Source organism: Phyllopteryx taeniolatus, chromosome 1 (genome assembly GCF_024500385.1).
Source record: "Phyllopteryx taeniolatus isolate TA_2022b chromosome 1, UOR_Ptae_1.2, whole genome shotgun sequence".
Classification (NCBI taxonomy): Eukaryota; Metazoa; Chordata; class Actinopteri; order Syngnathiformes; family Syngnathidae; genus Phyllopteryx; species Phyllopteryx taeniolatus.
In genome coordinates, this window is record NC_084502.1 from 7,274,023 (window position 1) to 7,287,875 (window position 13,853).

The 13,853-nt window shown below is 41.4% G+C and overlaps 1 protein-coding gene across 9 annotated transcripts in view; it reads left to right on the top strand.

The window, feature by feature from the left end:
* Nucleotides 1–13,853, top strand: part of kcnq2a (potassium voltage-gated channel, KQT-like subfamily, member 2a) — a 30,938-nt gene that overhangs the window by 3,438 nt on the left and 13,647 nt on the right. For 8 of the 9 annotated variants that reach the window (XR_009787742.1, XR_009787743.1, XM_061767729.1 and 5 more), the window contains exons 2-10: nucleotides 8,773–8,863; nucleotides 8,958–9,084; nucleotides 9,175–9,350; nucleotides 9,423–9,548; nucleotides 9,646–9,756; nucleotides 11,347–11,442; nucleotides 11,524–11,618; nucleotides 12,947–13,006; nucleotides 13,737–13,766. Coding sequence is in view for 7 of the 9 variants with exons in the window: in XM_061767729.1 (XP_061623713.1) it covers nucleotides 8,773–8,863; nucleotides 8,958–9,084; nucleotides 9,175–9,350; nucleotides 9,423–9,548; nucleotides 9,646–9,756; nucleotides 11,347–11,442; nucleotides 11,524–11,618; nucleotides 12,947–13,006; nucleotides 13,737–13,766 (912 nt within the window). In the remaining 2 variants the exon portion in view is untranslated. Of the gene's footprint in view, nucleotides 1–8,772; nucleotides 8,864–8,957; nucleotides 9,085–9,174; nucleotides 9,351–9,422; nucleotides 9,549–9,645; nucleotides 9,757–11,346; nucleotides 11,443–11,523; nucleotides 11,619–12,741; nucleotides 12,779–12,946; nucleotides 13,007–13,736; nucleotides 13,767–13,853 lie in introns of those variants that run through there. The other variant, XM_061767720.1, reaches the window with a different exon arrangement.

The window sequence follows — 13,853 nt, forward strand, 5'->3', positions numbered from 1 at the left end:
AAAGCCAAAAACAAGCACGAGCTAATGTATAAGCAATCAATCTAAAAATCAACACCTGAGCAACTAGAAACACATGTGCCAATACGTTTGCTCCCTTGAAAAGTGGGTGGGTTCAAACAAAGGTTGCTCCTGAGTTGTTTAACACATCTAGATGAAAATATCATGAAATAAAAGCTGGAATTCTGAACTTTTGTCTCATATTCATCTTTTGATCTGAAACCCAAATGTCTTCAGTATACAACAAAAACAAAAGGAATTGACCTTGCCTTTCCAATCCTTTTAGAGGGGACTATACTTGAATATTTATTTTTCTGATGACTTTTTCGTTTTACTCCCTACTTGAAAAATGATTGATATACTTTCTATACTACTTACATTGTCAAATAGGCCTAAAAACCACCAGCTTCTGGCGCTCAAAAATTCCCACTTTGAATCTGAAAAACAAAACAAACATAAAGTACAGTTAAGGTACATTTTGTTCACTTGTTATCATTAGCTAATTTTGCATTTTTTTGTTCAGTTAACAATGTTAGCAAAGCTATGGAAATGGGGTTTTTGATACATTCCCCCCCCCCCCCCCCACACACACACACTATGAACACTTGTATATTTTAGTAAAAGAGGGAAACGTAAGTACAGATTTATTTATTTTTTACCCCATTTTGACTGGTTACTAAAACGGTTATTGTATAAATTGACAGTGAAACTTCACTTAAGAAGTTGAATAAGGTCTTCTACTTTTACACAAGTGTCTTTTTTTACACAAGTACGTACAGTACATATTTGTAGTAAGTAGCGTGTGAGCACTTTCGCCACCTCTGTTTTTGATGCGTGATAACAGGCTCCTGTTAGCATAGCTTGTCCTCTCGCATTTGTTTGACATCAGGTTTCAGCACTGCGGCGTGGACAGCAGCTTCAGCACAAAGCCAGACCGCACTTGAAACTATTGCTTAATTCATTCTGGGTGGCTCCGTCTAACTATCAATCTCTGATGTGTGCGCTGTGGCATCTCATTTGCACCTTGAGTTTCCCAAAAAAATATCAACACTGTACGACGACAACCCCGTGCATGCGCTTTATGACCAGTTGGAACAAAATGTATTCGTCCACATTCTCCTAATGTGCTACGGCACTCTCGTTGGGAAACTGTGAAGTTTGCATTGGTATTAAATGTGTGGCGCTAAAGAATAAAACTTGCAACTCCCACAATGCTTTTTGACAGTTGTCCGACACTGCGTGGTTGGTTGATAACAGAAACAAGCGTTTAGCTGCTGAAGGGATGTTGAGGCTCGTGTTTTGTAGGTTTTCTTTGTACAGTGGAACTTCAGTTCACAAATTAAATTAATTCCGTGTTTCATCTCTTGAACCAAAAAGTTTGCGAACAAAAGTAATCTTTCCTGGTGAAATGAATGGAAATGCAATTCATCTCTTCTAGAGGCAGAATGAAATTGTGTTTATCTTGTTTTTGTTTTTGTTTTGTTTGTTGGTGTGTAGCAGTGGTGGGAACAAGTCTTTGCTTTGCAAGTCTTAAGTCTTGAGTCATTTGTGGATTTGAAAAGCGTGTAAATGGCACATTTATTTATTTATCTCTACCCATATAGTACTGCGTAGTTAAAAAATAATGCGGTACAATATTTGAAAAAACACACCAAAAAACAGCCTATCTTATGAAGAAATACCTCAGTGAGCTCTACTTTCATCACTAGCACAAATGCAGCGCTGGGCTTGATTCGTTGTGATTCAAATCCGAAAATTCTGATTTGCCGCTCGCTTTTTCGAACACAACCGTCGTTCTCATGTTTGGCTAGTGTCGCTTGTGTTGTGGATGATTCGGATGCAGGGAGTAATGCAGGAAAATACAAGATTTGGAACAAGTCTGCACCAGAAATCCAAAACCATTTCAGTGAAGCCTTTTAAACCATCGTTGTCACTTGTCAAAGGTATAAGTTAGAGTGTTGTATTGTTTTTAGGTGCCCCCTTTACCAGTTGTCAACTTCTTCAATGTATGTTAATCTGTAATGCAACGGACCTTCGCATTAGGCCCTTGTCATTAAAGATGAGTGGTTAATTCATTTTGACATTTGTAAGGCAGGATAAGAAGGTTGAGGATCCATTTTAGAACCTTTTTGGGTCTTTCTTCTGCTGTCTGAGAATGAGACCGACGTCCTAATTCCCATCCAGCCATTCGTTGTCTTGTCCTCATTAGGATGGCGAGCGCTGGAGCCAATCCCAGCGGGTTACACCTTGGACTGGTTCAAGACACATTTACACCCACATTCCCAATTAAGGGCACTTCAGAGTCTTCTTCCGGCTAACATGCATGCTTTTGGAAAACGGGCCACCTGGAGAAAAACCACGCAAGCACTGGCAGAACATGCAAACCCCACGCAGAGATTTTTGAATGTGAATTCCCATCCAGTTAAATGATTTGATTGCCATGAACATGTATCGCACACATAACTGAGGATCAACTATTTGAACTCTCATCAGAGAAGAAGATGATTGTCAGCTAATGTTAAACCGAGCATATCGCTTATCCGTTTGAGTAATGGCAGCACATACGCAGCTCCTGACGATGAGGCCAGATCATGTCTGAGCCTCACTGAGTTCTCCTTACAAAGTAGAACGGCCTCTTCAGCAACGAGGATGGAAAAAGTCAGTCTTTTGTGCCCTCAAGGAAAGACAGGAGCCCCAAAGACAAACGCACTGAGGACATGGTCTGTTTATTATTTTTTTTTTTTCTGAGCTAGGCAGATGAAAAAAAACTAATGCGGAGGACGGAGGCAAACAGATGCTCCCTACAAACTTGGTCCTGATGCAGCTTTACCTTCATTAACCTCTTTGAATTATTATTTTTGCAATATTATGTGTTATTTTATGACAGATGTTCAACTTAACAGAGAGGCATTTATTATAATTTATTATGGTTATTGGTGTGTATTAGGGCAGGGGCCTTTATTTGTACAAAAACCATATTGCATGCAATTCATGGCAAGTTGCTTCTCAGAACATTAACCTGGACGCGCATTGCGGAGCGATCCCGTCAGAGGTCGCTGGAAAACTAATGACGACGTCATCAAATGTTCCATTTGGCAAGATATTTGTACCTTTGTATTATTTTGTCACTTTGTGACATTTCAAATGTGAGAAAATGAATAAAACCCATATTTTTTCACCTGATCTCGATTAGCTGAAAATCACGTGACGGACCCCGATTTTCGATCACGTGATCCGATCGGACATCCGTAAGCATTACCCCGCTACTAATTTGGGCACGTAGTCTATTTTAGTGGAAAACACTATATATGATCAAATACATTAGGAAAGATGATGATCTAGTGCCCCTAATTTACGATTGAAACACTAGAAAAACCAAAAAAACAGAACATGCATGGAAAAAAAAAATCTATACACTGTACTGAACGCTTGTCAATGGAAAGGCCCAAAAATCCGCACTACACCAAAGAGTACTGCGTAGCGGAAGTGTGGCTTTGTCGTGACATTGTTCTTACCATTAATCGAACTGGACAAGAATTGGAAGTGAAAAATCGACTGTTAACTATTTTACATCAGCAGTTTGGTCTATAGCAAATGAGCAATTTGTTCTCTCTTTCTGTGTTGTCCTTCTTGTCTTGATGGGACCGAAAACAAGTGATTTTCATGAAAACCTGCTGACGGCTGCCAGCATCAGTTGGGCCCGACAAACCCGCCAACCAGCCTCACTTCCCCGATTTGCTCTGCTCGAGTTTGTCGCAGTCTATATTTAGCTTTGACGAGCATGTCTGGGGAGGCAATGTAGCGCTGAGTGCTTCATCTGCTGCTCAGCAAGAAATACGCACTTTTCTGCTTCCATCAACAGACACTCGATTTGATTAATCAATAGTCACAATTCTACTTTCTATGTTACTTTGAATCGCTGCATTCCCCCCCCCCCAAAATGGAAAGTTGGAAATAACCAACCACCGATAAGAAAACGTGCAATGGAATGTAGGGCTGGAAAAAAAAAATTAATACAAAATGGCGTCGACTTCAAAAATAGGTCGACGCAGAATTTCTGCCTCGAAGCTCAGCCGCGATCCCCCCCACGAAAAAGAAAAAAACAAATCTGCCTAGAACCATGTTTGCGCCCCCGGAACCAATGTTTCACACGGATACTTATTGCAGACGGACGCAGTGTTGGGTCACTGATAAACTTTGCCAAAAACGACAGAGGAGTGTCTGTAAATGATTACAAAGACACCATTAGATGTGTAATGTACATATAACATGATTTATGAGCGAGCTGAATGGTAGTTAGTGCTTTTTTTTTTTTTTTTTACACCTAAAATGGTAATTGCTAACATTCTAATGCTAATCGCGAATGCTAACATTTAGCAAATGCACATTTTGATACCATACAATCAGTACCAACATATGCAGTTTAGGGATAGAAGTCCAGCTCTCATAAATGAGAATAAAATGCATGTAAAAGAAAAAAAAAGATTTTTTTTCGGGGGTGACGGCAATTACTCGAGTATTCGACAAAATATCAATAGGCCTAAGCCTAAGGGGGTCATTAAAGGGACCCTTTTTGAAGACGTGAACAACATCAAAATGGCCGAGAAGTGAAGCCGCCAGGATCCTGCAGGTTTATTTATTTATTTTTTTGATGAACACTATTAAATCATCCACATTACTCGGTCATAGACATGTTTGTAATAATACTGTAAGCCTGGTTACAAGCTGGTTTAGAGATTTAGATGACAAAGGTTAAGGAGAAAGTAAAACCCCAATTCCAATGAAGTTGGGACGTTGTGTTAAACATAAATAAAAACAGATTACAATGATTTGCAAATCATGTTCAACCTATATTTAATTGAATACAGTACAAAGACAAGATATTTAATATTCAAACTGATAAACTTTAATGTTTTTAGCAAATAATCATTAACTTGGAATTTTATGGCTGCAACACATTCCAAAAAAGCTGGGACAGGTGGCAAAAAAGACTGCGAAAGTTGAGGAATGCTCATCAAACACGTGTTTGGAACATTCCACAGGGGAACAGGCTAATTGGGAGCAGGTGGGTGCCACGATTGGGTAGAAAAGGAGCTTCCCTGAATTGCTCAGTCATTCACAAGCAAAGATGGGGCGAGGTTCACCTCTTCGTCAACAAGTGCATATGAAAATAGTCCAACAGTTTAAGGACAATGTTCCACAACGTACAATTGCAAGGAATTTATGGATTTCATCATCTACGGTCCATAATATCACCAAAAGGTTCAGAGAATCTGGAGAAATCACTGCATGTAAGCAGCAAGGCCCAAAACCAACATTGAATGCCCGTGACCTTCGATCCCTCAGGCGGCACTGCATCAAAAACCGACATCAACGTGTAAAGGATATCACTACGTGGGCTCAGGAACACTTCAGAAAACCAATGTCAGTAAATACAGTTCGGCGCTACATCCGTAAGTGCAACTTGAAACTCTACTATGCAAAGCAAAAGCAATTTATCAACAACACCCAGAAACGCCGCCGGCTTCTCTGGGCCCGAGCTCATCTAAGATGGACCGACGCAAAGTGGAAAAGTGTTCTGTGGTCCGACAAGTCCACATTTCAAATTGTTTTTGGAAATTGTGGACGTCGTGTCCTCCGGGCCAAAGAAGAAAAGAACCACCCGGACTGCTATTGACGCAAAGTTCAAAAGCCAGCATCTGTGACGGTATGGGGCCGTGTTAGTGCCAATGGCATGGGTAACTTACACACAATTAATGCTGAAAGGTACATACAGGTTTTGGAGAAACATATGCTGCCATCCAAGCAACGTCTTTTTTATGGACGACTCTGCTTATTTCAGCAAGACAATGCCAAACCACATTCTGCATTGTTACAACAGCGTGGCTTTGTAGTAAAAGAGTGCGATTACTAGACTGAAAATTGAAAATGTGCGGCGCATTATGAAGCGTAAAATACGACAACGGAGACCCTGGACTGTTGAACAGCTGAAGCCGTACATCGAGCAAGAATGGGAAAGAATTCCACCTCCAAAGCTTCAGCAATTAGTGTCCTCAATTCCCAAACGTTTATTGAATGTTGTTAAAAGAAAAGGTGACGTAACACAGTGGTAAACATGACCCTGTCCCAGCTTTTTTGGAATGTGTCAACCAAAGTTAATGATTACTTGCTAAAAACAATAAAGTTCATTAGTTTGAACATTAAATCGCTTGTCTTTGTAGTGTATTCAATTAAATATAGGTTGAACATGATTTGCAAATCATTGTATTCTGTTTCTATTTATGTTTAACACAACGTCCCAACTTCATTGGAATTGGGGGTTGTAAAAACTAATTGTTTGGCTCCTTTGGAGGCAAGTATCATCATAGTTAGTGAAGATGAAGTTTGGCAAAGTTTTGCTGCAAATGTTTCCTGTGTAATGACATTCCACACAGATACACTGTCAATGTCCGGGTCGTAAAAGGGCTGATGGATAATTAGATTTAGTTAATGGTCATAATGCAGTAAGGCTTTTCAACCTGGACTGATAGGTGCCCGTGTGTGTACTTTTACAAATGCTTCCGGAACTAATACCTTACTTATAGGTGCCGTATGTAATAAGTTATAGAGAATGTGAAGACATTTGTACAAATAATACAAAGAAACCCTCATTAAAATAGACCACATCAAACAACTCTTACACGGTAGAGCGAGGCAGAACAAAAGCTTCTTTCGCACATTCTAAGAGCTCTCTTTGACTCGGCAAGCTTTGACTACACTGGCCATCAATGATGTATGAGATGCTAAGAACAACACACGTTCATTATGGAGGATGACCGCACTGTAACCTGACTAAAACAACCAAGTGTCTGCAGCAAATGCAGTTTGACGTGTTCTCAGAAATGTTCTTCACACCACAGAAGAAGCGCAATGAAATGAATGCTATGCGACTGCCGACTAGGTTCTGGAAGCAACCTGAAATTAATAAGCTTAAAAATTGTGTGGCTTCGTGTGGTTGTCCCAGGCTAAGTTACGACCAATCTGTACAGCTTAGTTGCCGCTGCTGGTTTGGAACTGATCGCTCTTGTTTTTCTAACCGACAACTGTGATGTCATACCAGTTTCGCATTTTCTCCTTTCTATTCCTGTAGTAGCGCGGATGTGATGATTACCCACTGACCAATCAATAGAGAGGAGTGGCTCCACCGTACATCTGCCATTTCACTACTGTACCATTGTTGTCAGTACCTCAACAAATAGTGGTGTAGCTTTTTGTGGTAACTTTTTTAGAAACTGAAACGTACTGCTTGGTGGAAACGATTTCAGTGAAATTCCCGTGTGAGTTTTACTGCACAGTATGGAACACCTTGATGTGAGCATAATAATTGACTGATTGAGCTTCAGTTTTGTCAGTTGTATGGAATGAATTGTTGATCAATCACATCTCGAAGCAATGAACTCGAAATTACTTCGATGCAACCGGGAAAGGTTTCGATGAGAAGAACAAAAGGATGTCATTTATGGGAATTTCAGCTACATTCCCGAAGACCTCCACTATGACTGTCCATAAATCATATTCAAATGACCACGCCTAATTCTTGCGACTAATAATCAGCCCTCTGACAACTTCAAGATTCCTAACCAAGATTGGGTTTTGTTTTTTTGTCCTTTGAACCAGAATGGTGTTGGATCAGAGTTCATCACAAAGGTATTGGGGTTGAGGTCATGGGCTCTCAGTCCTCCCAAATTCAAAGTATGTACCCCAAAAAGGCCTTCCCTAAACTGCTCCCACAAAGTCGGAAACATTGAATGAAATCAAATGTTTGGAAATGAACATTCAGGTATTACGAGGGGTCCCAGCACACCCCTGGTTGAGTAATGAATTGTTTGAGAGGTGCTACTTAAAACCTTTGTCCATACGGTGTGCACAGGTGACACCTGATCCAGAGCTCTTGTGTTGTGTGCCGTCATTATTCTTTCCTGTAATTAATGTAGGTCGTGCCTGATTCTGTTTCACCTGCTGCATTGGTCCCAGTTTCGAATTTCACCAGGCGCTTTCCATTAGCTAAGCATTAGATTCTTTCCAGGAGATCTTTTCTATAGGAGGTCCCTGAGGATGTGTCGCTTGCTCTTTATAATCCGGTTATCTGGCAGCCAATGAAATGGTAGCCGGAAGTCATTTTGGGAGGGAATGGGCGGCGGCAGAAACACATTTTCAATTACTTTAGCGACTCCATAATAATAATCTCATTGAACAGTCATTTCAATTGATATTTTTTTTTATTGATCTGATAACTTTAACCTTCAGTAGTAGATGTGGAGTAACGTCTTAATGGAGATTGCTGAAACCAAAGGCTTGTTGCATCTATCTCCTGTTTTTCAAGCAAACCTTTGTTTATCCAAACTCTTGCTACTTTCCTTGCTAATTCACGTCCTGTATCGTTAGTCATCATACAGTAAATGAGCTACTTGGCCAGTCTCCGCTAATGAGAGCAACACCCATTCATGATTCATTCATTTTGCAAGTGGGTTTATTCGAATTCTAGGAATCAGTCATTGCGTTAGATTGGCCAACGGAACCCCAGCCCACTGTTGGATGTGAATTGACCGAAGATTCTGGGTTAGTTCAGACCCATGGGCGTCTTGCCAAGAAGTCTATTTTCTTTGAGGTTACATTCCATTGAAGAGAGATTTTTTTGACAGTTCGCGTTCTTGACCGTTATAAATAAATAGTCTTTCTTCAACTATCACATACTCATGGTCGTCTCTTGTTGTGTTCTTTCCTTTCTTGTCCTAGCTTCCTCCTGGTCTTTTCCTGTCTCATTCTCTCAGTCTTTGCCACTATTCGAGAGTTCAAAAATAGTTCAGAGAGTGCCTTGTACATCCTGGTGGGTATTTATTCCAGCATTTAACGCACAATTTAACACCGTGTGACTTCAATTCAAAGTATCAACACTGCCCTTTTTGTTTCTGCTCCTGCAGGAAATCGTGACCATTGTGGTGTTCGGAGTGGAGTACATCGTGAGGATCTGGGCCGCTGGCTGCTGCTGCCGATACAGAGGATGGAGAGGGAGGCTCAAGTTTGCCCGGAAGCCTTTCTGTGTTATAGGTGAGAAACATTCGCGATAAAGGTCCTCACGGATTTCTCCCAATGTGTTTCCTGACAACAATGCTCAATGGGGCACGCGGCTCTCGTCAGACATGATGGTGCTGGTCGCCTCGGTGTCTGTGCTGGCGGCTGGATCTCAAGGCAATGTTTTTGCCACGTCGGCCATCAGGAGTCTGAGGTTCCTACAGATCCTTCGCATGCTGCGTATGGACCGGCGTGGGGGCACTTGGAAGCTGCTTGGATCAGTCGTGTATGCCCACAGCAAGGTGGACGGACGTGCAGGATGTATTGTAGAACTACAGTACAGTATATCTGATCTGCATTGGTTGTGTGTATAGGAGCTCATCACAGCATGGTACATTGGATTCCTCTGCCTCATCCTGGCTTCATTCCTGGTCTACTCGGTGGAGAAGGAGAGCAACAAAGAGTTTGAAACCTATGCCGATGCCCTTTGGTGGGGTCTGGTAAGCCTTATCGCTGCTTTTCGGCCATTCGTTCATTCACTTTAGCATCTTACACCACATTTCATTGAAGCAATGTATTTTTCAAATCTTTCCACAGATAACGCTCACCACCATTGGCTATGGAGATAAAGTTCCCAAGACTTGGAATGGGCGTTTGCTGGCAGCCACCTTTAGTATGATCGGCGTGGCCTTCTTTGCACTTCCTGCGGTAAGTAGCAACTATATGTGCTTTGTCATATTATTTCAACTGAACTCTGTTGGTGCTTCATCATGTGGTCAGTTTTATTTGCTCGCTGTCCCAGGATGTGTAAACATGGATCTATGCAGCTTCTATACCTTTGATCCTAGTTAGAGTTATGGCGGAGGCGTCGTTCCCTGGACTGGTCGTCAATCGGTAGCGGGGGGGGGGGGGGATTTTGAATGTACCACTAATTGCGATTGAAAATCAGCTCTGTCAATTATTACTATTACTATCAATCTCATTGATCTCATCTCTCATAGTCTCATTGCCTTCAATTTTGTCTTCGGTAAATGGAAAACATGTTCTACTGGGTTGCAAAAAGGCCACTGACTTGTCCATTAAAAAAACCAAAACATTTTTCAACATACTTTTGCAAAACCTCTCAAATCTAAGATGAAAGTCATACGTCTTAGTGACATCTTAAGCTCAAATCAATTGTGTTGGCGTTTAAAGGCAAATTCCGACTTTCCTCAACCCCCAGAAACACTTCATATTCACAAGTTCTTTGTCCCGTTCGCATTCACCAACCTCCTCTGTAGTGTGATAATGCCGACTGCGGGTGTATTTGTTACTCGTTATCACACGCTCAGCCTTTGATTCAAACATTTCAGAGTCAGCAGTTCTACGGGTTCAACGTTCCCCTCGTGAAAAGAAACACTGTAATGCAACGTCAGCACAAAATCTACACTTTCACTTTTTTTTTGTGTTTTTTTTTTTTTTGCTTGGTTAAGAGTTTTGTCAGTGTTAAGGACAAAATCTCATCGCTTATCCTCAGTAGGGTCATGGGTGAGGTGGAGGCTATCCCAGCTGACATTGGGCAAGAGGCCACCAGTTATTCATAGGGCACATACTGTATACATCAACAAAATACTATCCACAATCACATTCACACACATGGTGGACTAATGGCGAGCAGCCTTACAACTGTAAGTCTGCTTGCTTCAACCTCCAGTGTCGTCGTCTTTTGTCACGTTCTTCTCCTTTTACAAAAAGGGTTGCAAAAGACTGGTGGCCGACTGGTTAGAGCGTCAGCCTCACAGTTCTGAGGACCCGGGTTCAATCCCCGGCCCCGCCTGTGTGGAGTTTGCATGTTCTCCCCGTGCCTGCGTGGGTTTTCTCCGGGTACTCCGGTTTCCTCCCACATCCCAAAAACATGCATGAATTGGAGACTCTAAATTGTCCGTAGGCATGACTGTGAGTGCGAATGGTTGGTTGTTCCTATGTGCCCTGCGATTGGCTGGCAACCAGTTCAGGGTGTACCCCGCCTCCTGCCCGATGACAGCTGGGATAGGCTCCAGCACGCCCGCGACCCTGGTGAGGAGAAGCGGCTCAGAAAATGGATGGATGGGTTGCAAAAGAAGCCACCATAAGCTAAAGAAAAAGCTCCAGGAGAAGTCTACTGTAAACATCATTGTTTAGATTCAATTACAGCAATAGTTTAAATTACGTTATGTACTAACAGTACGTTTGAATGGGGCAAAAAAACAAACAAAAAAAAGTTACTTTCTACTACATCTGAACATACTGCATATTTTTTGCCACTATGATCCTGTGCAGGGCATCCTTGGTTCTGGTTTTGCCCTCAAAGTCCAAGAGCAGCACAGGCAGAAACATTTTGAAAAGCGACGCAATCCCGCTGCAAGCCTCATCCAGGTACCGATTTCAACGCTTTACTTGGCTTATTGATTGATGTTTGTCAGACGCCATCCCCACAATAATTTTGTGCCACAACAGGCTGCGTGGAGGTTTTACGCAACCAACCTTTCCCGCACTGATCTGATCTCCACTTGGGATTTTTATGAGCAGACTGTGGCAACCCCAATGTACAGGTTGGCCATCATTCAATCAATTTTGTCTCGCAAAAAATGTGAATGAAATTGTGTGTTGTAATTTTGAAATTAAAAGTTAAAACTACAGATGGCCGAGTACCGGGCTGTACTGGCCTTATTTCAACGTATCGGGTAAGCGTGAAGGGTGCCGATACCAGCCAGCAATACTTAAGGCAATAAAATCGAATTTAGAGTAGGTCCTCCTCGCCAGTAGTTGGCGCTATATTGCGGTGGTTTGACACATCAGCGAATCATCATGTGCCTCAGAAATTGTTCACAATTATCTGTTGTGTTGATGGAAATTTTACATATTCAAAAAAAATATATATTAGTGGTATCAGTGTGTACTGCACTCGTACTGCATATTCAAAAAACAACAACATTTGAAACGACTCACAATACTACAGGGTTTGGGTTTTGAAAATGCGGGGTGGTTGCAACACTCACATAGAGAAGAAGAAGTGACTTTGGGCTTTTCCACAGGGAGTCACTCGCATGATTCGTTTGGCACAGTTTTTACACCGGATGCCCTTCCTGACGCAACCAACCCATTTTTATCCAGGCTTAGGACCGACAGTGGCTGGGTATCGGAGTACTGACCGGGGATCAAATCCACACTGCGAGAAAGGCAGTAGCATGCAAAGTCACTTTTACTAAAATAGTAACATTATTTCTCTTTATAATGCTTCGGTAATAAAGATAATACAGTTCCAGAAGCAAAAGTGTTTCCCTCCACTTTCTGCTCTGTGCCGATGTCTAAATTTGTGAACATACCACATTAATGATTCATTATGATCCCCAAGTAAACACTGCTCGAAAGATTGTCAACTAACTCAAGGTTGGTTCTGAATATGGAGATCTGCTCAGGCCGGGGGTGAAATTATTCTGGTGTGGCCTTTGATTTTTCTGTATTCAGCCCTCAAAGGCAAAAACCTTCTTTTAGTGTTTCCTAGATAAAGTAACATCTTCTTATATATTCCAAACTTGACAGTTAAAAATGACATGACAGTCGCTAATGATTTCTATCATCCGATCTCGCCTATTTTGCGTGAACAAGCAAACTGCAGATAAGACTGACGTCTCCTGTAGAATCCTTTAAAAACCTTGCTCTTATCACAGTCAGCAAACCTTAGTGATTCTCCTAGATTGTCTTCAGGAGCAGGATATTGCAGCTTGTCTGTTCTGCTTAAAGCTCCTCTGGTGATGAGCAGAGCAAAAGTCAACTGCCAGGCTGAATGGAATTAGCACCTGCAGGCAGAAATCAACCTTCGGTCAGCAGGGAAGTGAAGGCATAGTTGAATGTTTCAAGTATCCTTCCCCCCTCGCAGATTAATTCCACCTCTGAATCAATTGGACCTGCTGAGGAATCTAAAAGGGAGGTCTTTCAGGTACGGCCACGACACTTCGAATGCGGATTGGGATCATTTGGATGTGGAAATGATGCTCAAGTAGTGAGTCAGTCATGTCTAAATGTCAGAAATGGCATCTCCTTTGATTTTGATTCATTTATGAGCTTTTTTTTTAATCTAATGGCTGAAGGGTTATCAAACCAGGTAGACAACTACAGTGGAACTTGTAAGGTCAAACACAGTCTATTCCAAAATGCTGGCAGACCTCCAATTTGGTCATATTTGAGAACAAAAAAAAATACATAGTAAACTTTTCATCATTTTACAAATAACAAAATAAACGGTTTAACTTGATATGTGTGGACCAAATGACAAAAACAAGTAGTTGTCCTAAAGTTTAATTGTGGTGTTTCTTCTTTCATTATTAATGTCCATTTTGGAACATATCATAAATTTGCCGTCCCTGGTACGTGTGTGTGTGTGTGGTTCCATCACTAAAAATTCATATACTGTATAGTTTTTTTGTGTGACTTTTAAAGCAGACTTTTTTCTATAAAAAATGTTGCATTCTAAATTGTACACTGTAAATTTCCATTTTGTTGGACTTTGGAGGTTCCGCTGTGCACTTAAATTGTGCTTTCCTCCACTTGCGAACCGGAATGCATATCAACATCCAAATGTTTCCCAGCTGCTTTCATTCCTTTCTGATCTGTTGGTCCGAATCAACTTTTACAATCTTTTTTGAGAAATTTGCCCATTCTGCTCACAGGAAGGAGTCCCAAACAGAATCTTCTCCAAGGTCTGTAATTTGATTGATTCATTTGTCTCTTCATCCTGTTGGCTTTTCTTCAACTCTGCTTTTAGCTCCTGCTGAGCCACCCTTCTT